This window comes from Myotis nattereri (assembly GCF_964212035.1).
Source record: "Myotis nattereri genome assembly, chromosome: 5".
In the NCBI taxonomy this organism is placed as follows: Eukaryota; Metazoa; Chordata; class Mammalia; order Chiroptera; family Vespertilionidae; genus Myotis; species Myotis nattereri.
Window position 1 is genome coordinate 17548342 of NC_138080.1, and position 27045 is coordinate 17575386.

The 27045-nt window shown below is 41.0% G+C and overlaps 1 protein-coding gene across 1 annotated transcript; it reads right to left on the reverse strand.

The window, feature by feature from the left end:
* Positions 1-1337: 1337 nt before the first annotated feature.
* On the reverse strand, positions 1338-27045 carry ATP6V1B2 (ATPase H+ transporting V1 subunit B2). Its single transcript, XM_081093104.1, has 14 exons — positions 26889-27045; positions 20502-20557; positions 17802-17900; positions 17007-17100; positions 16378-16455; positions 15783-15922; positions 15133-15234; positions 14697-14794; positions 13940-14063; positions 11631-11781; positions 9267-9349; positions 5273-5377; positions 4417-4546; positions 1338-2723 (listed from the first exon to the last, which is right to left on the reverse strand). Exons 1-14 carry the CDS (start codon positions 27022-27024, stop codon positions 2584-2586), a joined length of 1536 nt encoding a protein of 511 aa, XP_080949230.1. The 5' UTR covers positions 27025-27045; the 3' UTR covers positions 1338-2583.

Genomic DNA, 27045 nt, shown 5'->3' on the forward strand with positions numbered 1-27045 from the left:
AAACACCTTGTACTATCCACACTTGCTAAAAATGAAACATCCTAGTGAGGCATTTACTACATTAGTCGTGAAACATTTTTTTATTTACAGGGAATCTCACAAACTGAAGTGACAGTCAACTGCCAACAATACATGGTTCATGAGTCATGCTGTTAGCCAGAACTTTGAAGATACTTTTTCTCCTCCCAAATACTTTAAGCCAACTGAAATGAATTTTTTAAAGTATTTGATTACAGTAAGGATTCTTATCTATTCTATATACATATAAAAGCCTAAGCGACCAAACGACCAGTCCACCGGTTGCTATGACACGCACTGACCACCGGGGGCAGATGCTCAACACAGGAGCTGCCCTGTGGTGGTCAGTGTGTTCCCACAGCAGGCCAACCTCCTGCCGTCCCTCCCCCAGGCCAGCTGCCCCCCCTCCCCCGCCCCAATTGGTCCCAATCACTGGCCAGGCCGAGGGACTCCACCGGGCCTCTAGTTAAAGCATAATTTAATGGGTCCTTTAATTAGCTTTAATCACTGGTTATAAAAAGGGACACTAAGAAAATGTTTTCACTAAAACGTAACAAATTATTTAGTACACTACTTAACCAACTAATCCTAAATACTATGTAAGAGTAATAAGTCAATCTGCCTAATAAAGGTTTGTTAATAGTAGCAGCCTATTCTGAGCACCTACCATGGACCAGATGCTGTTCTGGTGTTGCACAGACAAAAGCTCTAGTCCTTGGAAAAACCCTATAAGGAACATAAGCAGACAGACTCAAACTTGTCAAAATACTAAGCAAGGCCATACAGTTAGTGGCAGCTCCAGGATTAGAACACAGCCTGGCCAATTTTTGCCATGACTGAGCCCTTTCCTCTCCATCTCCTACAACTGCCTTGCTGAAGATGAGAAACAGGATGCCCCCAGGATGCCACACCCTGGTGCTTCAACCAGCGTGTTTTCTTGATATACTGGACATATACTTAAAATTTTATTTGAAGCAAGCTTTGACTTGTTTCAATATGTATTTCATTTTCTATTTATCACCCACTTTCATTTATGGCAGATGGGTTCCAGAGGTCCTGGAAATGTCTGAAACAACTCCAAGGAACACCTGTAGCGACTCTCAGCATTGGATGAAACTACAGATGTTGGAAGAGATATTACTGAAAAGAGCTTGAACAGGGCAGCCTGAGAAACAGAGAGTGCAAAACCTGGGCCATGCTCCTTATAACTCAAAGGGTTGGGCATGATGTTCTAAACTGTGAATCAAAGAGGTGTATTATTATATATATTTGCTTATTGACACCATTTTTCTGATTTGAAGACACAAAGTCACTTTCAGTCACTTGCATTTAATTTAATATTTATTTTCATTTTATATCCAGATGTCACATTTTCTACATTAAAATATAATCATGCTGCCTCTCCCACATACATCCTCTGAGAAAAAAGTGAACTTTAGACAACTTGAAAGATGGAATGCACAGAGAAGTCGCTATTGCATCCAACTAACGAACACAGAGACCACACAGTGGACAGGGCGGAGTGCATAGAAGACAGCTCAGGCTCACAGCAGAGGAAGGAGCAGGAGTTAAAAGGCTAAAGCTTTTAAATGCTATCACTTGTGCCACAAGATTACCCTGAAGAGGCAGAGATAGGTCAGAAAGCAGGACCAAACAGGGGTTTTCCAAAGGCTGCTCTCCAACAGTTTAACATGTCTCTACATAGGAGAGCTTTCTCCCACACCATGTCCTCAGCATCTGGCAAACACTTTAGAAAATTACACCACTTGTTAGCATGTCCGAATGTAGCATGGGTGTAGGTTTTTCTTTTCTTTATTTTTGCTGTACCTCCAACTCTTCCCAAGCAACAATTATACTGGTTATTTTAATTATGATTCCTCTGCATGACAACCCAGTAAGGATCATCAAGACAAGGCATCTCACTGCTATCCGATCAATGCCAGCTGTGCAAATGCTGCAAGATTGTGTGCTACTCAGAGGGAGAGCACATGAACACACAGGAGTCCCAACTCCTTTTCTAATCTACTCATTAAATAGGAAAGAGCAGGTGGACAGTAAAAACCATCTGCTTAGAACAGCAGCACAGACCTAGTGGTACACCGCAACCCAAACACAATGCTCAGGAGAGAGATCTGGCTCTTCTAAGCAGAGGCTTCTTCTAGTCCTGATCCTGCCCAATCTGGAGCTCAAAGCATTACAGCTTCAGATAGTGATACTCTCAAGAGGTGGAGAAGGAAGGTCTGAGAGACTCAAATAATGAGGACATTATTAGGCAACTATCCCACTATTTACAAATACACATGAGTAAGAAAACTTCGCCTCCATCCCTGCAGCTACTTTAAACAAAGCATTGAAGATCCAAGTTTTCTGGGCAGGGAATATTTTAAAGTCTGTTAGCAGTTTAAGACATTGCAACACTGGCACAATATGTCACCTATTCTTTGTGTTTAATTACAGGGTAACACGGTAAACTCCAACACAAAAGTGGGGATGGGCAAGTGTGAAAGGAATCAATAAACGGAACCAGTATTACACAAGGGTATTGAGCCAACGATGAGACGGCAGCTAGTGCTTTGCGGAGTCCCGAGGGTAGAACTCGCTCAGGGTGCTCTGAGGGATTCTCTTCAGCATTTCTTTGGGGAAAATTCGGAGCAGCTGCCAGCCAATGTCCAAAGTCTCAAAGACAGTGCGGTTTTCATAAGGACCTTATAAAAAATTGAGATTGGATGAATAAAGGCAAACTACTTCCAACTTACCAGGTTATTTAGGATGTACTCTGTTATATGACCAGCACTGGAAGCATGAAGTATAAAAAAGAAGAGACGCAGAGCAGTTAGGTCTCCCCAGACTGGATGCGACTGAATGTGGAAATGAGGCCACAGACAATAAGCACCATCTTGAATCAGAGGAAGAGAGGCCCAAGGGCTAGAGACAGCAGGCAGGCAGTCTAGTGTGTGTGTGGAGGGGAGTGGGGGAGGGGAGAGAAGGGGAGTTTTCTTGACAATTGGGTGGGGACCTAAATACTTTGGGCAATGGAAACCAAACTCATGTTGTGTCCAGAGGAGTGAGAAAGTTTCCCAGGAACAGAGGCTGAATTTGACAGATACTTAGAAAGGCCAATTGAATACTTGAATAGGTCAATGGTTTTCAAAGTTCTTGTTATTATTCTTTTTAATAGCAGAAATCAACCTTATGCAAATAAATCTCATTTCTTAACTAAGAAACCAGAGTGGCTCAAGTTCTGGATTCTTTACTCTACCAGAAGAACTTCATCTCTAACTTTTAAGGTATTGAGGTATCCATTAAAAAACTCTTATATTTTGGAGATTTTAATGTCAATAAAAAACTTAACACATAAATAACAAAGTGTACAAATCCTAGTGCGTAGCTTTATGCATTATTCCAAAATGAACACATCTGTTCTAAGTACCACTGAGGTCAGGAAGAGTATTAGCAGCGTTAGCAGGACTGGCAGGAGAAACCAAGCCAAGCAGCTTGAAAACCCTCCACTACATAGGCTATGAAATGAAAACCATTCTGGACTTTTTAGTAGAGGGACAATCAATAAAATTTACTCTGGCAATAGTATAGAAGGGATCAGGGAAACTGAAAAAGCTGGCATTTTGCAACCAGGAACGATGAAACCAAAGGTGTGGACTAGGTCTTAAGACTCAAAGTGTGATCCCACCCAAAGAGTGGTCAGAGGTCAGTAGTTTCGACATCACCCAGGACAATGCCCAATTACTGAGTCTGAGTAACCAGGACAATAGTCATGCGAGGCAGACAGAAACTGAAGAGGGAATTGCTAGGCAGGTGGTCAGTTGGGTAAAAACTTTGGTCCTGACCAGGCTGAGCCTCAGGGCTGGTGGCATAAATAAGGTGTCCCAGTTGAAGATGTGGGATTAGGGCTTCAGAGAGAGGGTAAGGATCATACATAGCAAAATTCAGTCAATGCATAGGGAACAAGCCAAAGCTTGGCAGGGGAGGAGGAAGAAGGGAGGGAAGCACAGGCAACGACGCCTCTGGGAATATAAACAATTAAGAAGCAGAAAGATATATCAAAAAAAGGAGATGAAAACAGATGGGTCAGAAAAGTCCCAAACCCCCAAAGCTAGCGAAGATGGCTGCAGAGAGGGTAGGAGGAAGGAGGCGTGCAATAGAAGTCAGTTGTAAGGAAGGGAGAAAATAAAGGGGGAGCTCAATAACTGGATAATAGAGTGGAAGGCAGAGGGGAAGGACCCAAAGCACTAAATACAAAGACACAACAGAGTTGAAAAACCCTCTTCTCTAATCAGAAGAAAAATTAGGTAGATACCAATGTAAAATCTCAGATTGGGAAAGAGGTCTTCAAAACTATATATGAGGCTGTTGATATTTGTGAGAAAAGAGGCCTCTTACCCTGAGCAATGAAGTTCCTCTCAAACTTCTGCAGGAACTCCAAGTACAGAAGGTCATCCGAGGTAAGGGCTTCTTCTCCCACCACGGCTTTCATGGCTTGTACGTCCTTACCAATAGCGTAGCACGCATACTAGAGAGAGAAGGTTCACACGCAGACATAGGATTGTATAAATGTTAATGATAATCCGGACTGTGTAAGTGTATTGCTTTAGCTGTCTTCATAAGAGAACACAGAAGGAATTTCACGTTCCTTACAAACACAATTCACATAAATAAAACCCATGAAAGTATCAGAGGACTTTATTAGAAAGCGGTCTCACCCGGACAGGAATCTTCAGCATGCAATAGACACTGCTACAAAAATACACTTCCTCGATGTCTCAATGAGCTTACACTTTATAGAATATTTGAAAATCAGAACTCATACCATGGAGTAATCCATCTTGAAGTTCTACTCAAGAAAAACATCTGTGCTATGAGGTGTACCATTTCTACTTTAGGAAAGTTAAAGAATCCTTTCAGGAATACTCCACAATTATTATTATGATTACTAATAAAAATTTAAAAGCGCCTTATGGCTTAGTTTTTTATTTAGAAGCTACTTTGTATAGCATAAAAAAGTGTTTCAAGCATATGATTTTTATTCTTCGTTACCAGCATCCCTCCTTATGAAAAAGAGACTGCTTGGTTCTAATGAATGTTTTTGTGTCACATATGAAGCCTACACTAAAATCCTATATGGATGGGGAAAAGAAAAGTGACATGGGATAAAGACAGGAGGTATAAGACAGCAGAAAGAATAGATTAAGAAAGGCATTTACTTCTTTAAGTGCCATCATTAAGAAGATATACATACCAGCTGGTTAGACACATCAGCATGATCCTTTCTGGTCATACCTTCCCCAATAGCAGACTTCATTAACCGTGATAATGAGGGCAGCACATTAATAGGCGGGTAAATCTTGGGTAGAATGGAGGGGAAAAATTAGTACAAAATTCAAGCTGTACTTGTAGTAAGTAGCATTTGGAAACTTGTTATTATCCCTTAAATTACATAAAACTGCTGCAGTTGTTTCCTAGGTGAATTTTAACATGTCTTCCTGGTATGAAACTCTTTATGGCATAATATTTCTTTTGAGAATCAAATCCAAAAACCTATATAACAGTACAAGATTATATTGAAAAACTAAATTTTCAATATCTGCCTAAGTGGTCTTCTGAACTCTGACTCAAAATCACATACAAAATAGTAAGACTAACAATAATTCCACCTAAAAGCTGACCTAGTACAGAACCATCAAAAACTTGTTTTTGGTTATTCAGCCATAAAAATAGAATGAAATCTTGTCTTTTTGACATGGATTGATCTTGAGGGGTAATTATGCTAAGTGAAATAAGTCAAACAGAAAAGGTAAGTACCATATGATCTGACTTACATGTGGAATCTAAAAACAAACCCCGACCCCCACCCCCCCAAGCTCATGAATACACTGAGTGGCCAGATTATGACCATCAGTACTTCATTGACACCTCCAAAAATACTGAATATTGAAAACATCCTAAGCAAATACTCTCAAAGTTTTATTATTATTATTATTATTTATTATTATTATTATTATTATTATTTGCATAACTAATTCACTTCAATAGAAAACAGACTGGTGGTTGCCTGAGCTGGGGGGCGGACAAAATCTCCAGTTATAAAATGAACAAGTCACAGGGATGTAATGTACAGCATAGTGAATACAGTTAATAAAACTGCACTGTAGCCCTAGCCAGTTTGGTTCAGTAGCTAGAGTATCAGCCTGAGGAACAAAGGGTCCTGGGTTTGATTCTGGTCAAGGGCACATACCTCGGTTGTAGGCTACTCCCTGGCCTGGGCCCTGGTTGGTGCACATGCAGGAGGCAACCAATTGATGTGTTTCTCTCACATTAATATTTCTGTCTTTCCCTCTCTCTTTCACTCTAAAAATCAATGGAAAAATATTCTTGGGTGAGGATTTAAAAAACACACACACACAAAAAACCCAAACAAAAAGCCTGCACTGTATTATATTTGAAAGTAGCTAGGAGAGTGGATCTTCAAAATTCTCATCAGAAGAAAAATAATTTTTAACTATGATGATGGATGGTAACTGGACTTATTTTGGTGATCATTTTGCAATCTGTACATATATTGAATCATTATGTGGTACACTTGAAGCTAATAAATTATCTACACTAATAAAAGTGAAAAATGGTAATTGGCGTACGGCGATACTGTTTTCATTGGCTAATCAGGGCTATGTGCAAATTAACTGCCAACTAAGATTGGCAGTTAACTGCCAACAAGATGGCGGCTAATTTGCATATGTAGGCACAATGCAGGGAGGCGAAAGGGAAAGCAGGAAGAAGCCCCCTGCCACTGACATTGATCGGAAACCCAGGGGGGAGCTAAGAGCCCCAGGGCCGCCTTTGCCCTGCCCCCCAGCCATGATCGGAGAATCAGGCGTCTTTGCCGCCCTGGCCAGTGAAGCAGGAAGTAGGGGTGGAGCCAGCGATGGGAGCTGGGCACGGTCGAAGCTGGCAGTCCCAGGAGCTAGGGGTCCCTTGCCTGGGCCTAAAGCGAAGCCCACGATCGCGACGCCCCCCGCTGTCGCTGCAGGTCCCCGCTGCCCGGGCCCGACGCCTAGGCCAGAGGTGTCAGGCCTGGGCAGGGGCGGAGCCTGCAACCGCGGGGAGCTAGGGGTCCCCTGCCCAGGCCTGACACCTCTGCCGGAGGCCTCAGGCCTGGTCAAGGGGCCGATCCGGTGATTGGTGATCGGAGGGTGATGAGGGTCAACTCCTCTGGCTGAGGCATCAGGCCTGGGTGGGGGGCGGAGCCGGGGATTGGGGGGATATGATGGTCCCCTTGCCCAGGCCTGAAGCCTGGGTCAGAGGCGTCAGGCTTGGGTTGGGGGTGGAGCAAGCGATCAGAGGGAGATGGGGGTCCCCTGCCCAGGCATGATTCCTGGGCCAGAGGCCTCAGGCCTGGGCGGGGGCAAGAGCCAGTGATGGGGGGAGATGGGGGTCCCCTGTCCAAGCCTGACACCTCTGGCGGAGGCGTCAGGCCTGGGCAAGGGGCCGATCCTGCGATTGGAGGGTGATGGGGGTCAACGCCTGAGGGCTCCCAGTATGTGAGAGGGGGCAGGCTGGGCTGAGGGACACTCCCCCCCCCCACCCAGTGCACGAATTTCGTGCACCGGGCCCCTAGTAACTCAATTAAAAAAAAAAAAAAACAGAAAAAAATCTGTTTTTGTATTATTAATATGACTAGGGGTCCGGTGCACGAAATTCGTGCACTGGGTGGGGGATGGGGGGAGGGGGGTGTCCCTCAGCCCAGCCTGCCCCCTCTCACATACTGGGAGCCCTCAGGCGTAGACCCCCATCACCCTCCAATCGCAGGATCGGCCCCTTGCCCAGGCCTGATGCCTCGGCCAGAGGCGTAGACCCCCATCACCCTCCGATCGCCTGATCGGCCCCTTGCCCAGGCCTGACGCCTCCGCCAGAGGTGTCAGGCTTGGACAGGGGACCCCCATCTCCCCCCGATCACTGGCTCTGGCCCCCGTCCAGGCCTGAGGCCTCTGGCCCAGGAATCATGCCTGGGCAGGGGACCCCCATCTCCCTCTGATCGCTTGCTCCACCCCCCGCCCAAGCCTGACGCCTCTGACCCAGGCTTCAGGCCTGGGCAAGGGGACCATCATATCCCCCCAATCCCTGGCTCCGCCCCCTGCACAGCCCTGATGCCTCGGCCAGAGGAGTTGACCCTCATCACCCTCCGATCACCAATCACCGGATCGGCCCCTTGACCAGGCCTGAGGCCTCCGGCAGAGGTGTCAGGCCTGGGCAGGGGACCCCCAGCTCCCCGCGGTTGCAGGCTCCGCCCCTGCCCAGGCCTAACGCCTCTGGCCTGGGCGTCCAGCCCAGGCAGTGGGGACCTGCAGTGGCAGCGGGGGGCGTCGCGATCGTGGGCTTCGCTTTAGGCCCAGGCAAGGGACCACTAGCTCCTGGGACTGCCAGCTTCGACCGTGCCCAGCTCCCATCGCTGGCTCCACCCCTACTTCCTGCTTCACTGGCCAGGGCGGCAAAGACGCCTGATTCTCCGATCATGGCTGGGGGGCAGGGCAAAGGCGGCCCCAGGGCTGCCTTTGCCCTGCCCCCCAGCTCTTAGCTCCCCCCTGGGTTTCCGATCAATGTCAGTGGCAGGGGGCTTCTTCCTGCTTTCCCTTTCGCCTCCCTGCATTGTGCCTACATATGCAAATTAGCCGCCATCTTGTTGGCAGTTAACTGCCAATCTTAGTTGGCAGTTAATTTGCATATAGCCCTGATTAGCCAATGAAAACGGTATCGCCGTACGCCAATGACCATTTTTCTCTTTTATTAGTGTAGATTGGTAGATTATACCATTATGGAATAGAATACCCAAAAACATTCTTTAAGACAACTGACTCCATTATAAGGCACAATAAAGAAAAAGTGGAAATTAGCCACAACAGGATATTGTAGTCAATCCTCTTAACGTCATTGATGGGTTCTTTGATTTGAAGTAAAGTGACATATAATGAAACTAGTTTTCCCATAGGCTGATTGATACAAACAAGAGTTAAGTTCCTACGGCATCTCATCAACTTTAAAACAAAATGACATTAAACAAATGCTATTCGAGAATCTGTTGTACATAGAAATGACAAGTTTACAGCCATGTCAAAATCAATTTAAGGTGTTATTTTCTAAAGAAAAAAAAAAAATTCCTAAGAGCAAAGTCCAAGTCACTAAAGAGTAACTGAAGAGTAGATTTGTAAGCTTTACTGCGCCACTCAAATGTCAAATACCTGTCTGTTGTGTAGCTGTCTGTCCACATAGATCTGCCCCTCTGTGATATATCCAGTCAAATCAGGGATGGGGTGAGTGATATCTACAAGAAGACATCTGATGTTAAAGTGTCATCTCATATAAACAAACGCACAGCATGTCAATCTGCAGTACCTACAGCACTGCCTAAAACTGTGCTTGCTATCTATCTATCTATCTATCTATCTATATAAATATCTATATAAAAGCATAATATGCAAATCGACCGGACAGCAAAACAACCGGTTGGCTATGACACACACTGACCACCAGGGGGCAGACGCTCAATGCAGGAGCTGCCCCTAGCCCGCAGGCCCTGATCGCCCAATGGGGGCCTGCTGGACAACCTTTTGGCGCCCCCACTCCCCCGGCTGGCAGGCTCCGATTGCCAGATGGGGAACCAGGAACTGGAGGTGGGTGGTGGGGGACACAGGAGGCGCCGGGTCCCCAATTGCCCCGCCAGTCACCCCACACACTGCTGGGGAAGATTGGCCCTGATCGCAGGCCAGGCCTAGGGACCCCACCCGTGCACGAATTTCATGCGCCAGACCTCTAGTATAAAATAATTTTCTGTGATGATTGGAAAGTTCTGTATGTATGCTGTACCATATGATAGCCACTAGCCAAATGTAGCTATTAAGCACCAAAAATATTGTGGCTAATATAACTGAAAAACTTTATGGTTTTTCAAATTTATCTAATATCAAACTTTAGAACTTAAATAGCCAAATGTGGCTGGAGGTTACCAAAATGGACAGTTTAATTTATTTGGTTGCAGCATAGTTAATTATGTGTTGGCACATGAGGTAAATTAGCTGCATTCATAAAAAGTACTATTTCTCTGTCTGGCCGGCATGGCTCAGTGGTTGAGTGTTGAATTATGAACCAGGAGGTCATGGTTCAATTCCCAGTCAGGGCATATGCCCAGGTTATGGGCTCGATCCCCAGTGTGGGATGTGCAGGAGGCAGCCGATCAATGATTCTCTCTCATCATTGATGTTTCTATCTCTCTATCCCTCTCCCTTCTTCTCTGAAATCAATAAAAATATATTTTAAAAAAAGTATTACTTCTCCTAGTTATGTGATCTCTCCCCAAAATATTAAAAAAAAAAAAATTCCATTTGAACACAAAGTTCCCTTGCAGAGATTGCCAATGGGATGTATACTGAGAGACTATTCCTAGCTCATAAGCTATTTTAACATGGGAAATATAGAGACACTAGACAAGGAAAGTGACATGATGCAGGCAGCACATGATGCACCCAGTCACACAAGTCAAGACATTTCTAAGTCTGCTAAATTACATAAAGTAATTTGTAGCTACTTTCTTGGAACAAATAATTTTCATGGCAGAAGCAAATTGTGAATTCAGACTGCCTGGGTCCTAAGGCTCTCACTGCCCAACTCTGAAAGATCACTTTACCGCCCTGTGCCTCAGATTAGAGAATCTACCTCAAATGCTATGAGAATCAAATTAGCCACCATTTATAAAGCACTTAGAACAGTTTTCAATATAGTGAGTTTCACTGTTTCTGAAAATATCTTCCAAAAGTGCCTTTTAAAAACAGAGAAAAGGACTAAAGGCGGGAAGTCTTTGCCCCAGGAGCCACCCTGAGCACACACGAGACAGGCACTGCACTGTGTGCTTTCACACAGAGTAAAGGAAACTAAAAGTTTTAATCAGCCTTTGGTGGTGAGCACCTGTCTCTAAAGTCTGTGGCATTTACTATTTGTGCTTTTGACACTTAAGCCACTTTAAATTATTTGTGCACACACATAAGAAAATACCTAATTAGACTAAACAACTTACATTAGGTAAAAACCATAGTGGTTTTTTTAATTACTTATATCCAGACCATTGTCCTACAAATAGCAGGCACTCAATAGTATCCAGTAAGTGAAAATTTAAAAATTCTAATTATAAAGAAAATTATTACTTTTTCATCTACAAAAGGATAATGATAATTATGAGCAGTTTTCAAATGAAAAATTTTATTTAGGTACAACTTACTAGTTAATGTAAACCCTTGGAAGATAAACACTCTCAAAAAGGTAGATTGTCAACCTAACCGGTTTGGCTCAGTGGATAGAGTGTCGGCCTGCGGAATGAAGGGTCCTGGGTTCGATTCCGGTCAAGGCCATGTACCTTGGTTGCAGACACATCCCCAGTGGGAGGTGTGCAGGAGGCAGCTGATTGATGTTTCTAACTCTCTATCCCTCTCTCTTCCTCTCTGTAAAAAATCAATAAAATATGTATTTTTTAAAAAAGGTAAATTGTCTTCCCTCTTAGAATCAAAGCCCTTACAAGCATTAGGCCTGCTATAATCCAAAACCCAAAAACTTACCATCATTAGGCATGGTGAGAATAGGGATTTGAGTAATCGAGCCATTTCTACCTTCCACTCGACCAGCACGTTCATATATTGTGGCTAAATCTGTATACATGTAACCTGGGAAACCTCGTCGACCAGGAACCTCTTCCCTGGCCGCTGAAACCTGACATAAGGCAAGGAGGAGAATATCACACAACATGGAATACGGAAAGCAAAGCTTTGTTTGTTTGAACACGCTTAGAAAGTTGGAATATTATCTTTTCCATTTTAAATAGTCTCTGAGAGATCATTTAGAAAAATCTAGTAACACATTTCAAGTATTCTGCAAAGAAAATGCTGATAATTGGGACCAGACGTTTTTTTACTAAAATCATGTTACCAAATCTCCAAATAGCTTGTTAGAAGGAAATAGCTTGCAATTTTATAAACCAAAGGAAGTTAATTTTAAAACTAAGACTGTGGTCGGCAAACTCATTAGTCAACAGAGCCAAATATCAACAATACAATGATTGAAATTTCTTTTGAGAGCCACATTTTTTAAACTTAAACTATATAGGTAGGTACATTGTTATTAACTTAATTAGGGTACTCCTAAGGCTTAGGAAGAGCCACACTCAAGGGGCCAAAGAGCCGCATGTGGCTCGAGAGCCGCAGTTTGCCGACCACGGAACTAAGAGAATTGATTAGTTCACAAGATTTATTTTATGCCAAGGGTCTTGCCATATATATGTAAGCTAAACCCAAAAAGGTCAAAAGGGAAGGAAATCTACACCAGGAGTCATCTGATGTACTTTATACTTTACATTCATTATTTAATCCTCACAACAACCCTATGAGGAAGGTAATGTTGTTATTGTTAATGTCAATTTGTAGTTAGAACCAAAGGTCTGATAAATAATTTCCCAAAATCACAGAGCCAGGAGTCCATTCACTGCACAAAATAAGATTAATAACAAATGGTCTTTTTCTTTGAGACATGCATACTAGAATATAGGTGTACCTATTAATCTACAACCACTAAAAACCCAAAACATTAAGGCCAAATTTAAGTGCTTCCTTCAAAAGAGCGTGCTATAGCAACGTCACTCCAAGTATGGTCTGCAGACCAGCTCTTATCAATGTGCAATGAGAAAATAAGATAAGCATTTAGAAAACTTCAGTGGCAATTTAACAGAATAATTTTATGTCTGTTGAATCTAATAAAATAAATCTGGGCTTATAAATTATGTATTTTTTTAAAAATATATTTTATTGATTTTTTACAGAGAGGAAGGGAGAGAGATAGAGAGTTAGAAACATCGATGAGAGAGAATCATCGATCAGCTGCCTCCTGCACATCTCCTACTGGGGATGTGCCCGCAACCCAGGTACATGCCCTTGACCGGAATCGAACCTGGGACCTCTCAGTCCGCAGGCCGATGCTCTATCCACTGAGCCAAACCGGTTTCGGCAATTATGTATTTTTAAATTTCACTTTCTAATAGCTCATTTTAGAAAAGGTAATGGTTTACGATGGGTATCGGGGGAGGGGAGTCCTCCACTAAAAAGCCTTGTAGCAGAGTGAGATTTGGTGATGGATCTCAGGGAATTTTAAAAAACTTTTTACATGCTTAAAAGAGTACCTCACTCAACATTTGAGTAACTTGCATTAGAACACACACCCTAAATTTCTGGTGATAACGCAAAAATCTTAATATTGTCCTAATTAAACACTGAGTTTTCTGAAGGAAAAGGTCCTGAGAAGGGTTCTGCCAGAATATGGACTTTATTCAAATAGTAACATCATTAAGAATAAAATTCTGGGAAACGTTAAAAACTGACAGTCTGGACAGAGACAGAACTTCCTGGGAGAGTAACTGAATAAAGAGCTTGCATCATTTGCCATTTACTCTCTCCCAGAATCAAGCCTTAATTCATGGAGACAGTGACAGAATGATAAATAGGCTAATAATTTAAATCTTATCATCTAATCTTTTCAACTAAAGTGACAGATATATGTTTTAAAAACATCATGAAAGCCCTAGCTGGTTTGGCTCAGTGGATAGAGCATTGGACTGTGGACTGAGGAGTCCTGGGTTCGATTCCGGTCAAGGGCACATGCCTGGGTTGCGGGCTCCATCCCCAGTGGCGGGTGTGCGGGAGGCAGCTGATCAATGATTCTCTCTCATCACTGATGTTTCTATCTCTCTCTCCCTCTCCCTTCCTCTCTGAAATAAAAATATATTTTTAAAAAATAAAAACATGATAAAAGAAAAATGAAAACTTGCAAAGGGATAAGATACCCCTGGAAAGGAAGCCATTTTAATTTAGAAAAAAGTTACCTCTCGAAGTGCTTCAGCATAAGAGCTCATGTCTGTTAGGATAACCAATACATGTTTCTCACACTGATAGGCCAGGAATTCAGCTGTGGTTAGAGCCAAGCGAGGAGTGATAATTCGTTCAATACTGAAACGGAACATTAAGTCCTATGTCACTCAAACAAAAAGGCCAAAAACAAAAGAAAACGAGATTCTGGAAATAATAGTACAATCTCCCTCTACAAGTTTTAAATAAATTGAGGAGGGTAAAGCTATTATTACTGTAAAAGTTAAGTAAAGCAGTTACTTTATGTATTTACATAATAATAATTACTTCTACAAAGTTAAATCAGTTATTTTATAATTTCTCAGAACTATATAGTTCTCAAAACAGAAAGAGAAAGAAAGAAAGAGGGGAGAGGGAGGGAGAGGGAGGGAAGAAAGGAGAAACAGGGTCCAGATTGCTCAGTTAAGAGGAAAAGTTCATTCATTGAGTACAAATTGTGTACTAGGTAATTTATACAGATTATCTCATTTAATAAACACAATAACCCTGTGAAACAAGTATTATTCGTCACATTTTCTGGAAGAGGAAACTGACCTTCAGAACCTTCATGATTTGCCCAAAGTCAAATAATTACCAAGAAGTACAACTGGAATTTAGATAGAGTTATCTCCTTCTTAAGTCCATGCTGCTTCATAACACTTTTCCTCCCTAGTCTTAGGTAGCATTTGGACCTGAAGCCTGGGTGAACAGAAAGAAACAGCTCTATTTACTTACGTAGGGTCATTAGCCAAGTTCAAAAAGAGGCAGACGTTGTCCATGGAGCCATTTTCTTCAAAGTCAGATTTGAAGAACCGGGCAGTTTCCATGTTTACCTAAATAGCAATGACTTCATCAGTGCTGGGAGAAGAAAACTCTCAATACTATGTATTTCTGATGTAGGCTAAGCTATAGATCTGCATTGTTCTTTCTTTTAAAGTTGTCAAGTACTCACACATATTTTTCACAAAAGTCAACAGAGTAAACAGCCTACTTTGAGCACAAAGAAAATTATTCTTACATTTCATAGTCAAATGCCAAATTTTAATCCTTAGTTTGCAACTTCTTTACCTAGATATAAATTCAATGATACATGTGTAATTTCTACACTATTCTAATAACATAAGCAATTAATTTTATATTTCATACTAAACCAGCAAATATTTATACTTACACCCATAGCAGCAAATACAATTGCAAAATTTTCCTCACTGTAGTCCACTACATCTTTGGATTTCTTTACCAAACCAGCCTGGCGACAGATCTGAGCTGCAATCTGATGAGGGGTACAAAAGCACTGAGTTGAAATCTAAAACCACATTGCTAAAACAGAGTAACTTTTATCCTAAACTTTTTGAAATTTTAATTATAAATAAAATTGGAATGTTTTAAAGCAGCGGTTGCCAACCTTTTGGACCTCATGGACCACCAGTGGTCTGTGGACCACCAGTTGGTGACCGCTGTTTTAAAGGACTTTATCCAATAAACTATTTTGCACTTTGCATGCAAAAATTCCTAAGAGTAAGTAACAAGAGAGCTATCATCCTATATAATAAAAGGCTAATATGCAAATAGTCCCTTCCACCGGGAGTTCAACCAGCCTGCCAACCATCCACAGCCCCTCCCCTGGCCAGCCCCATCCCCATCTCGTGCACAAATTCGTGCACCGGACCTCTAGTGTATGGATAAAGATTCAATGTAACTGGATTATATAAACAGTAACACTGGAGATTAATGTTGAAACCCCTTTGGTTTCTCACTAATGTCAAGCATTTAGGAATTCTTCCTTGTTAAATTTCATATCAAATAGACCCTAGTTCTCACCTCATTGTGTGGTAAGCCAGCAGCAGAGAAGATAGGAATTTTCTGCCCCCTAGCAATACTGTTCATGCCATCTATGGCCGAGATGCCGGTCTGAATCATCTCCTCTGGGTAGATTCGACACTGAGGATTGATTGGCTGGCCTAATGAATTTCCAAAAGGGAACATTTTAATATGTCTGTGCAAGCAGACTAAAACATATACAGCATTTCTTTCTACTCTTAAAATATCAGTTATTTTCTGAAATCTAAAACTGTTTAGATAATTTTTTCCATTAGTCTTGCCTAGACTCATGAAATATTGATAGTGGAACTCAAGTTCTTAAAGTGAAATAGAGGTATAGCAAATAAGAGAGCAAGCCTCAATGCCATGACTTTATTATTTACATTCCTAACATACCCTAGTGATATATTAAGATACTTATATAAAATATTAAGATTATCTCTAGAAAAAATAAATTTATTAAATAAGTAATTAATTATGGAGCAAGTTGGTTATCAACTTAAAGTACCACAACAGATCACCATCTGGTGAAGATATAAGCTAGACAGATATAGGCTATTTCCACAAAACGCAGAATCCCATTTACTGTCCTTACCCATGATGTCAAGGAAGTCTTCAGCCAGTACAACAGGACCTCTGTCGATCGGTTTTCCTGACCCATTGAATACCCGACCTAAAACAATAGGACAGTACAAGTGGACAATTAACGCCGGTGGTCCTAATCCAGCATCTGGAAGGGTTCAGGAGCCTGGAGAAGGCGCTGTGCGTAAATTAAATAAGAGTCCAGAGACGAAACTTAATTTTGAAAGGCATTTGAGGGGCCAGAGGAGCTTAGCTAAAGGAACTAAGCTCTCCTTGTCTCAGGACCCCTTGCTATTTATTAACACAATTTGTCCTAAGGCGAGGTAGATATACATCAAAGGCCAGGGTTTGTACACAAAAGCATTGTCAGATGGGGGGGGGGGGGGGGAATTTGCCTACGGCTGTTCAGGTGTTTGGCCAGTAGGAGGCAATAACATGTAGATTGAGATGCCCTTAGCTGTCTGGCAGCAAGCAATCATCCCATGCATCCTTTTCAGGTTTGGGGAAATGCCCTCAGCCATCTCCAGATGATTCAGCTCTGCTGACATGCTGGAATTGGCTTCCGGCAGACAATGTTACAAATATTCATCATTTTTTTAAAAAAGATTTTATGGAAACGTGTGGAAAAGGATATCAACTTACCAAGCATATCCTCAGAAACTGGTGTTCGGAGAATATCCCCAGTAAACTCACAGGATGTTTTCCTGGCATCTATACCTGAAGTCCCTTCAAATACCTACCAAGAAAGAGAAGTAATCAGGAGGGTAAAAGAAATTTAAACTTTTCCAGCCCTTATAAACTCAAATACATAAATGTACACTATTATTAGTACCACAAACACAACCTCTTAACAAGGGTTGTGCATGAAGGACATCCAATCCTACAAGCAAACTAAAAATTTTTTTTTACATTTTTAAATAACTGTTTACTTTAAAAAAAGAAAGAAGAGTAAAAATATGCATCAGAGACCTTAGGTGGCTCCACAAGCCCTAAAAACTTTACTATCTGGCCCTTTACAAAAATTTTGCTGACCCTTGCTCTAGATTACTTTTTAGGGGAACATGTTGTTTGGGAAAAATGCATTTACCGTAAGCAGTAACATTAAAAACTAGGAGTTATAGGAAACAATTTAAAGAAACAGACTCAGATTCTGTTTTGGTTTCATTCCATAAGCTGTGAATTCTGCTTTTCTTCTCTCTCCTTCTATGTGATCATCTGCTTCATTTTATCCATTTAAAAAAAAAAGCCATTTTACCAGTAAAGCTATTGGGCTAGAATCTAGGATATAAGTGGCTGACATTTGACAAGAAAACATGCAAAAATAATTTTTTCCTCCACAGACATACTTATTCAATGACTAGAAAAAACATGCAGTGTTCCTTATATTTTTGTGATTAGGAGAAAGTTCAACTAGCCAGTTATTAAAATTATGCTTACCTGAACCACTGCTTTGGAACCACTAACTTCTAGAACTTGCCCACTTCTCTTCGTGCCATCTGGTAATGTCAAGTGAACAATCTCAGCATACCTGGGAAACTAAATAGAAAAAAATAAAGGATCGATAACTAACTATAGGGTTAGAGGTTAAAGTTAGATTTAGGGGTAGGGTTAAAAACTCCAAAATACACCATGTGCTCTATCTCCATCATAGCATGTATCCATATGCAATCCCACCACCTCCCTGACACACAAAGGTACACCCAAGAGTTGATGACATCCTCAAGCAGTTTATGTCCTTAAAACGCCAATCACTGGTATACACATTGGCAAACCAGCATAAGATACAGAGAGAAGAGTCTTAAATTTGTGAAAACACAGCAATTAAGTTATTTTCTTCTGTGTATATTTTAAAGTTTTGAGACTATAGAAAGGTACAGAACTTACAAATAACCATGTTCCCCCTACTCAGAAGTGATGTTTGTTGTGTGTATAATCTGAGATGTGTGTGTAATCTCCTGCATGCATTGGAGGCAGAGGGATAAAATGCAATTAAGTAATAATCCTATATAATAAAAAGGTAATATGCAAACTGACCCTAAGGGCAGAACAACAGGGAATGACCAGTTACTATGACACACACTGACCACCAGAGGGCATCTAGTGGCTATTATAATATGGTAACATTAATGGTCCCTCCTCAATCTAATTCTCCTAACCAGATATGTATTCCTGTTCTTAATATTTTAAATGCATGTTTCTAAAAATAGAGTGTAGTTTCATTTATATAAATGGCAACATACTAAATATATCACCTTCTACCTCTTTTTCATTTGACATTGTGTCTTGGGTCTGTCATGGTAATATTGACCTTATTTTGTCAACATAATCTATTGAAAGATGTACCACTCTTTTGTGTGAAGTGAAGAAACACATCTGCCAAGTAAACTATGACAGACCATTGATAGCAACTTGATTTTGGATATATGGTCAGCTTAGAATTAATGTTAAAACAGATACAGTGAAAATAAAATCAAATGACACAAAAAGGAGGACCTATGTAACTTTCAACAAGAAAGATTTTTAAAAAAATCAAATGACACCATATTTTATTCAGTTGTTCTACCAATGGAGTTCAAGGATGAACATTCTCCCATGTGCTCTTCATGCAAATGTGCCTGAGTTCCCCTAAGGCAGTGGTTCTCAACCTATGGGTCGCGACCCCTTTGGGGGTCGAACGACCCTTTCACAGGGGTCGCCTAAGACCATTGGAAAACACATATATAATTACATATTGTTTCTATGATTAATCACTATGCTTTAATTATTTTCAATTTGTAACAATGAAAATACATCCTGTATGTCAGATATTTACATTACGATCCATAACAGTAGCAAAATTAGTTACGAAGTAGCCACGAAAATAATTTTATGGTTGGGGGTCACCACAACATGAGGAACTGTATTAAAGGGTCACGGCATTAGGAAGGTTGAGAACCACTGCCCTAAGGTATTTGATTACTTAGTGGTGGGCTACAGACTGTGCCCATTTTCTGCCAAATTACTATGCAAAGAACTGTATTAATTTACAATCTTCCTAGCAGTATACAAAAGTATATTTTCCCTACAACTCTGCTAGCTTACATAATTACTATTAAACATTAATTTTTGCCATTTAATAAAGTAAAAAAATAGCATCTTTCCAAATTGCATTTTTCTGATTCTACTAATATTGAGCATCTTTTCATGTTTACTTACAATTCAGACTTTATTTCCTATGACTGGCTTATTACTATCTTTTCCTCACTTTTCAACTGGATCCTCTTATTTATTTTTAGGAGTTTTATAGATTTTGGATACTAACCTTTTTGCAAATATCTGTTCCAAGTCAGTCTCTTACCTTTTAATTTTGTTTATGGTATCTTATCACATGAAGTTTTAAAACTTTTTATGGAATAAAATAATTTGTTTTCCTTTATAATTTGTACCTCTTGTGTACTGTTGAGAAGTCATTAAAATGGTCTTCTGTACTGTCTTCTGAAATAGGTTTTTCATGTTCAGGCCTTTAATCCATCTGGATTTATTTTTGCTATGTAATTTTCCCTTTCTCATTTTTATTCTTTTGCATATAAGAAGCCAAATGTCCTAATAATATTTACCAAGTAGCACAAAATGTCCCCCACTGGCCTGTATTGTAGCCTTTACTATTTACCAAGTCCAATTCTCTTGTGTGAGGCAACTTCTTAATTTTGCTCCACTGATATACTTGCTTACCCCTGCACCAAATTCCTATTCCTAATTACTCTATCTCTAACTGATTTTGTTACCTGGGGAAAATCAACATCTTTGCTATTCTGTCATTCATGAACATGGAATCTACACTTAAGGTTTTCTTTTATGTCTTTCAACAGTTTTATAATTTTCTATAAAACCTATCTGTGAGGTAAGAGCAACAAAAAAAATTTTTTTTTTAATTCTGCAGACAAAAGACCCTCAGTCACAAATAGAATCCACAGTATACCCAGTACTAGAATCCAGTCTTCTTATTTTTATCTAAAACTCTTGGCTCCTCTATAGCACTGACATTCAGACCAAGGAATGGCTTAAAAATCATAACATAAAACCTTAAGCATTCTTAAACAGGACTTAATGCCATGTTTTAAACTTCATAAATGGTAAACAATGATGGTGGTACATTACCTTAACATGATCCAAGATCACCAGTGGACCATTGACTCCTGATACTGTCTTGTATGCTGGAAAGAAAAACAGAAGAGCCCACTTGAGTCAAATAGAACAGCCTAAATGATCTCTCTGGGATTACACGAAAACCTCTCTCCACTTTATCACACCTATTACAATATGGAGCAAACAGTTACAAAAATTTTTATTGAATTTAAAATTAAATATGCCTGTGCCTGTACAACTTTTCATAATCTACCCACATCCAACCAAAAACATTTTGAATCCTTACTATAAATCACAGTATTTTAAGAACCCAGGACATAAAAACAAAAAGGGCACAGAGGAACAGATTTCCCTCGAGAGTTCAGTTTTATATGGAGAACGGGGGAGTTAAGAACTCTAACAGATGTGCAAACGGCTGTGGAAGCACAGGGAAAACCTAGCTGTCATTCTCACCTTGAAAAGGAAAACTCTGTACAGGAGGTGGCACTTACCGAAGTAGACAAGGAAGGGGAAGGGAATACTATCAAGCGACAAAACTCACAAAGGAAATCTGAGGAAACGTAGTGTTAAGGTAAAAAGCTATCATTAAATGGTATCTTAGAAACTATGGGAAAATTACTTTATTAAAGAGGGAGTGGGCAATGGAATGAAAGGCCAGAGGGTCAAATAAGGTAAATATCCTTAAGAAAAAAAAAAAAAAGTTAAATGTTACTGTCAGTTTAGAGGCTTATATTTTCCACTGGAAATTATGCCCTTGGAATAAAGTGCCAGTCTGTAAAGTAGCTAATCCCAGGGTAGCTATCCTTCAACCACATCACACCTCACACAACTTGCCAAGTGTAATTGGAATTAGGTGTAAAACAGAACACTCCAGAGAGAGTAAGTCTTGTATCAGAATTAACTAAATGTATAGTCAGAACAGCTGGAAAAAAACAACAAATAAAATCAATGTATGAAGAAGACTTAGTACACGGCCTAAAATAATTTCTAAGAAGCTGTCAACCAACTGGGAACTTTTCACTTGCTTGATTTCTTATCAAGTCTCGCAGAGATTTCTGGCACAGATGTAGACTCCCAAGAATGAGGAAACCATTTAATAACCAGTCTGTTCACCCAAGGGGCTCCAGAACTCAAAAACACAATGTCTTCCGCCAGGAAGCAGTGCCCAGGTAGAAACATGGCAAGCACTATCATGCCCCTCGGCTTTCATATTCACAGGACATTTAAATCCCGACACCAAATATTTGCTTGAGTACATCTGTAATTGTAATTATCTCACCAGGGCTCCCAAATGACTTTTTTTTTTTTTTTAACTGTAGAAAAAGGCAAATCACAAATTTAAAAAGTTAAGTTACTTGAGTGGATGGTAATGTAAAAGAATAAGTCATTCCTCAAAAATTATTAGAAAGGCCCCAAATGTCCTATTTTCTGCTTCTTTTATAAAATCCACTCCATCGTTTTAAAATAATCTAATACCCTTAAAAATAATTCCTAACCCTGAAAAATTATTCATTGTTCTCATTTTAAGAGTCCAAACATTCTATCAATGACTTCTAAAATTGCTTTGTGGAAATGCAAAATGAGCTACCTTAGAAACATGTTATCTTAGAACCCAGTTTTAAAAAACACACAAAAAGAGACCTTTTCAAAACTTTTACCTAAACAGTTGGGGATGAAAGGAGTGGGCTGGTTAGGAGGCATGATCTAGTTTGAGATTTATAGGCAAATGTAACATCAATAAAACCCTTCAGATTCTGAAAGTCTCTTTATCTTTTGAACAAGATTTGTGTCTCTTTTAAATTTCTAACCTCTACAACGTTTCAGAATCTCATGTTTAAATTCAAACTCATTCAAAATTATGAAGGTTTGCCAGTCACGAGCAAAAGCATGACCAAAAAAAACCCCAAAACACTAGTCATTGCTTTTCCTGGAAACAGTGAACAAAGCTGACTTCTACACAAGACAAGGTTCTACTTCATCAAGATTCTTTAAATTTGCAACAAATTTTTTAATTTTTCAATTATAGTTTACATCAATATTATTATTAGTTTCAGGTGCATAGTACAGAATCATGTATTTCCAGTATCCACCATACAATAGTTATTACAACATTATTGACTATATTCCCTATGCTGTACTTTACATACTATGTAGTCTTTTACAAAGCCAATAACCATTCGAATTCATTAACACCAACACTAATAACTACTTATAAGAAATTCTTATTTAATCTCCATAACAGGTCTATGAGTTAACTATTATTCCAAGTTTTAGAAGAGAAAAATGACTCTCAGAAGTTAAGTAACTTGCCCAAGGACCTGAACTTATATGGTCTGGTTCCAGAGGCATTTGTTCTTTAACTCTGACCTGCAGCTCAAATTATAAAGCTGAACTGTTTTTGTTTGTTTGTGGTCTGGTACACTCATAATTATTTGCAAGACTTATGTAGCTATATCACTCAAAATAATTTCATGAGTCTGCATCTTTAGCTATTAAAAAAATAAGTTATTTTTACTATTTAACGCACTGGCCAATGATTCCCTTTGTATTCACATTTTGTCATTACTGGACAACAATCTGTCTTCAATGGAGTGTAGCCACTGGAGAGTTTAAGCAGAGGAAAAAGCTAATGGTGGCGCTTCAGCAGTTTTCCCTCACTGGAAAACATGAAAAACAGGAGGAGACTACTTCAGATACAAATCAGAGGCTAAGCAACATGCTTGGTTTAAATTAAACTGACATGCCAAAGTAAATTAGCAAGTGTTATAACCCAAACTAAATAAAAAACATTACCAAACAAAAACGTGGAAAATACATTAAACTTTTACAGAGCCTCCTTAGGAAGTTACCTTATTTCAGCTCCCCAAAATGCGGGGAGGCAGGCAAGGCTGATACACCCACTCTACGCTTAAACTAAGGCTCTGAGAAATTTGTTACTAAATGGGAAAGCCGGGGTTACAAGTGGTTTTGTTTTGTATGTTGTTTTCCTAATTGTACAGTTGGTACCCTATGACCCTATAAGATTTCTGAACTCAGTCTCTAGTATAATTAAAAAATATGGAGATGACACAGTTCCAATCACTTGGACTACAAATAAATACTAGAAGACAGTTTATATACAAACTATAGTTCTTTCCCATAATATTAAAACTATTTCCAAAAAAAAAAGAAGGAAAAAAAAACCAAGCAGAGAAAATGCTATCAAGCACTACCTTTTATCTCTCAAAATATTTCTAGCTTTTCTCACCATTATCATTCACAGTCCAAAGAAGAGAAAACAGTTTAGAGCAGGGCTGCCAAAGATATTACCTGCTCTTCAAAAAAATAAAAACCCATTCACAGATTACATGGACATTTCTGTTTACCAAAATAATGGCCATTCTCCTCTTGAAAATGTCCAAATGAACAAGAATTTGGGTCTGCAGGGGATGATCACAACTCCTGACAACACAGCAGATATATGTTTACATTATACTAGAGGTCTGGTGCATGAATTCTGCACGGGTGGGGTCCGGCCAGCCCACCCCAATCCAGGCCCATCGGACCAGGTGGGGGCGGGGGGGTGGTTGGCCTGCCAGTCCTGCCCCCTGGTTGAACTCCCAGTTGAACTCCTGGTTGAGGGGACAATTTGCATATTAGCCTTTTATTATACAGGATACCAAACACATTTTACAACCAACAAGTCACATCTCTGATTTGGAACTATCAAGCAGGCAATATATATTTATGGGTAACATTTAAAACCAAAGTCTACAAAGGTTTTTAAGAAGCAGGTTTTGCCAAATGACATCCTCTTTCTCCTGCAGGATATGAGATTATTCAATACTACTAACACCACTTAATGATTGTGAAATTTGTAAAGAGAAAACTCACAGCCATTGCACAATTCACAGTCTAGTCCTTCAGCCTCCACCTTATTACCAAATCAAAAACCCAGAGCAATCATCTTCCATTGTGCAAGGGTCTATACCCACACCCTGAGCAGTGGGCATTGAGGGAGAGGTTCTAGAAAAAAGCAGGCCAATGATTCCTTTATTTGACCTGCCTGGGGCCAGCTCTGCTTTATGATGTAAGAAACATAAGGTAAGTTAACCTAGCTAGGGTCTCAAGAACAGTAGAGATTATCTAAAAATGTTTCGCTTCCAAAAGCTCTATGTTATTGAACTTTGCTCAAAGTTTAAAAGAAAATCAGGTTTCCTTTCCGACTTTAGAAATTCAACTAAAGTGCTCAAGATTATATCAATCCTACACATGTCATTTTCCATTTCTTGTTAACAACCCCACAATCCTGAAATTGTTTTAAAACAGGACCCAATCTGCACAGTGTAATTGCTAATATTACTCCATTCCTTCCTTTAAAAAGCACATTAAATTACTATGCCATATCACTGAACGTGGTATCATCAATTAGAAAAAATTGATCAGTATTCACAAGCATTAAAATTGTTAACTAGAATCAAGAATGTGGTAATACAGAAAAAAGGGTATTTGCAAATGTTATCCTAAGTATGATATCATTTATGCTTTTTAGAATAAACCAGACACAGAGGGAAATTCAACTCAACCAAGTATCCCAACTCCCTACTCTACCTAATTCCATCCAGGTTAAGAATCTATCCACTAAACTATTAGAACAAGGGGTTTAAATGCAAGTTAAACAACCAAGTACAAGACAGGGTAAGTACTTCTATGTATCAAGCACTGTGCTAGGCACTGAGGATACAAAAAGGATTCTTGACCTCTAAATCTAAAGGTTCAGTTTTAAGAATTACGTTGCCACAGGTTTGTCAGGAGAACTCTCCTCTGCAGAAGTTCCTCAGTCACTGGCCGGGCACATACAGAACACAGACATAACTACTCATCTCCCCTTAAGGGCTTACAACCTTAATCATGAACTCTCTAAACAACATTATTTCAGTTGATACTCTCTGAATTTATATTAAATGAATAATTATACATAAACTGACTATTGCTCCCTAATAATTTTTTCCTAGAAGCATCATTAATGCCTCTCTTCAACTCAAAGCAAAACACACAAATGCAATTCATAAGGGAATTCATAGTTGTTAGGTATAAACTGATCGTTAAAGTCCACATAAGAAAGCAACATCTGTCAATTTCCTGAAACATTTATATCAGCTCATATAAACCCCCAATAAGCATTCAGGTCATTCCCAGTGTAAAAAGCACATCTCGGCAAACCATAGAATCAAGTGCTTTCCTTTCCTCACACTGCAGCGCTGTCACATGACCCAGTGACAGATCAGGATGGGGTTAGTCAGGCAGCAGAAAAACCCTCCATCTGCAATTCTTTTCCACCAAGGAGCCACCCACAAACAGGAACTCTGGCAATTAACCAGTGCAAATATGGCACTGCCACCTGGGGGAACATCAGGTGCTTCCCCAAGTTTCTGAGTCTATTTCCAGGGCTCATCCCCAGCTCCTAAGAAAGCTTCGAAGAGGTCTGATGCTACACAACTGCATTGCTTCGTAATCAAGAGCCATTTCTCGAGCAGATCACTTAAGCCTGGTAGATCAAGGCCTTTTCACACTCGACAACGCTTAAGCGTGCCTGTGCACACGTGTTATATAATATGAGCAAAGATGTGTGGTCTCCCCAAGGCAGCCTTACACTAAACCAGGTTAGCTTAGCAGGTCAGGAGAGACACAGGTATGAAAAGGCCTTGCGAGAATGAAGATCCGGGGATTTTAGTTCCTGCTCTGCCCATCATTAGGTGTCTAAAGCCTGGCGAGTCCGGTCCCTCCAGGAACCTTGGGCTTCTCGCTGTAAAATGAGAGCGTTCGGCGAGATAAGCTGCGGGGTCCTTTTCAGCTCTCGCGTTCCGCGAGACGGAGTGTCCGGCGGTCGCACAGCCCCTCCGCCCAGCATCTGCCTCTGGCAACGGACCGACCTCCATCCACCAAAGGCCTGACCACGTCAGCGAGGGCTCGGCATCCCCGCCCGCGGCAGGCGCTGCCCCCAGGTCCCCGCCACGGAGCGCACAGGGGAAGGGGCGTTCCCTCGACCCCCTAAATGTCCAAAGGGAAGGGCAAGCGAAGATTAAGCCTGAGCGACAAGAAGCGGCCTTCCCAGGGAGACAGGAAGCAAGTGTCTAGCATGCCCCGGCCCCGGGGAGCCGGGGAGGGCGGAGCGGCCGCCAGGAGCCCACCAACCCCGGGAGGAAGTTCCCGCAGCAGCGCTTTCCCGCACGGAAAGGTGAAGTACACTCGCGTCTTCTTCTACAGAGAGACGTGCGGGCGAGAGTAGGGGGGGGCGCGAGAAGGAAATATAAACCCTCCCCCACCCCCCAGCCCCAGGCGCTGGCTCAGCAGGTGAGTAGGAGCAAGGGGCTGGGCTGAGGAGCGACGGCAGGATCCACCTTGCTCTCTGATACTCACTGAGGCGAGGCTGGGACAGGTAGTTCCGACTCGCTGCCATCGCCTGCTCCCAAGATCCCGCCCCCGCCCCGCTGGTGGGCACGGGCAGCTCGGGCGCGGCCCCGTTCACGATCCCCCGCATCACTCGCAGCGCCATCTTGTCTCCTCCGTCCCGACT

Excerpts from the sequence above, each read along its gene's own strand:
- ATP6V1B2 (XM_081093104.1), bottom strand. The coding sequence starts at position 27,024 with ATGGCGCTGCGAGTGATGCGGGGGATCGTGAACGGGGCCGCGCCCGAG. Across the intron at positions 11,782-13,939 it reads ATGCTGAAGCACTTCGAGAG|GTTTCAGCGGCCAGGGAAGA; the intron begins GTAACTTTTTTC and ends GCCTTATGTCAG. Across the intron at positions 2,724-4,416 it reads GAGGAACTTCATTGCTCAGG|GTCCTTATGAAAACCGCACT; the intron begins GTAAGAGGCCTC and ends ATTTTTTATAAG.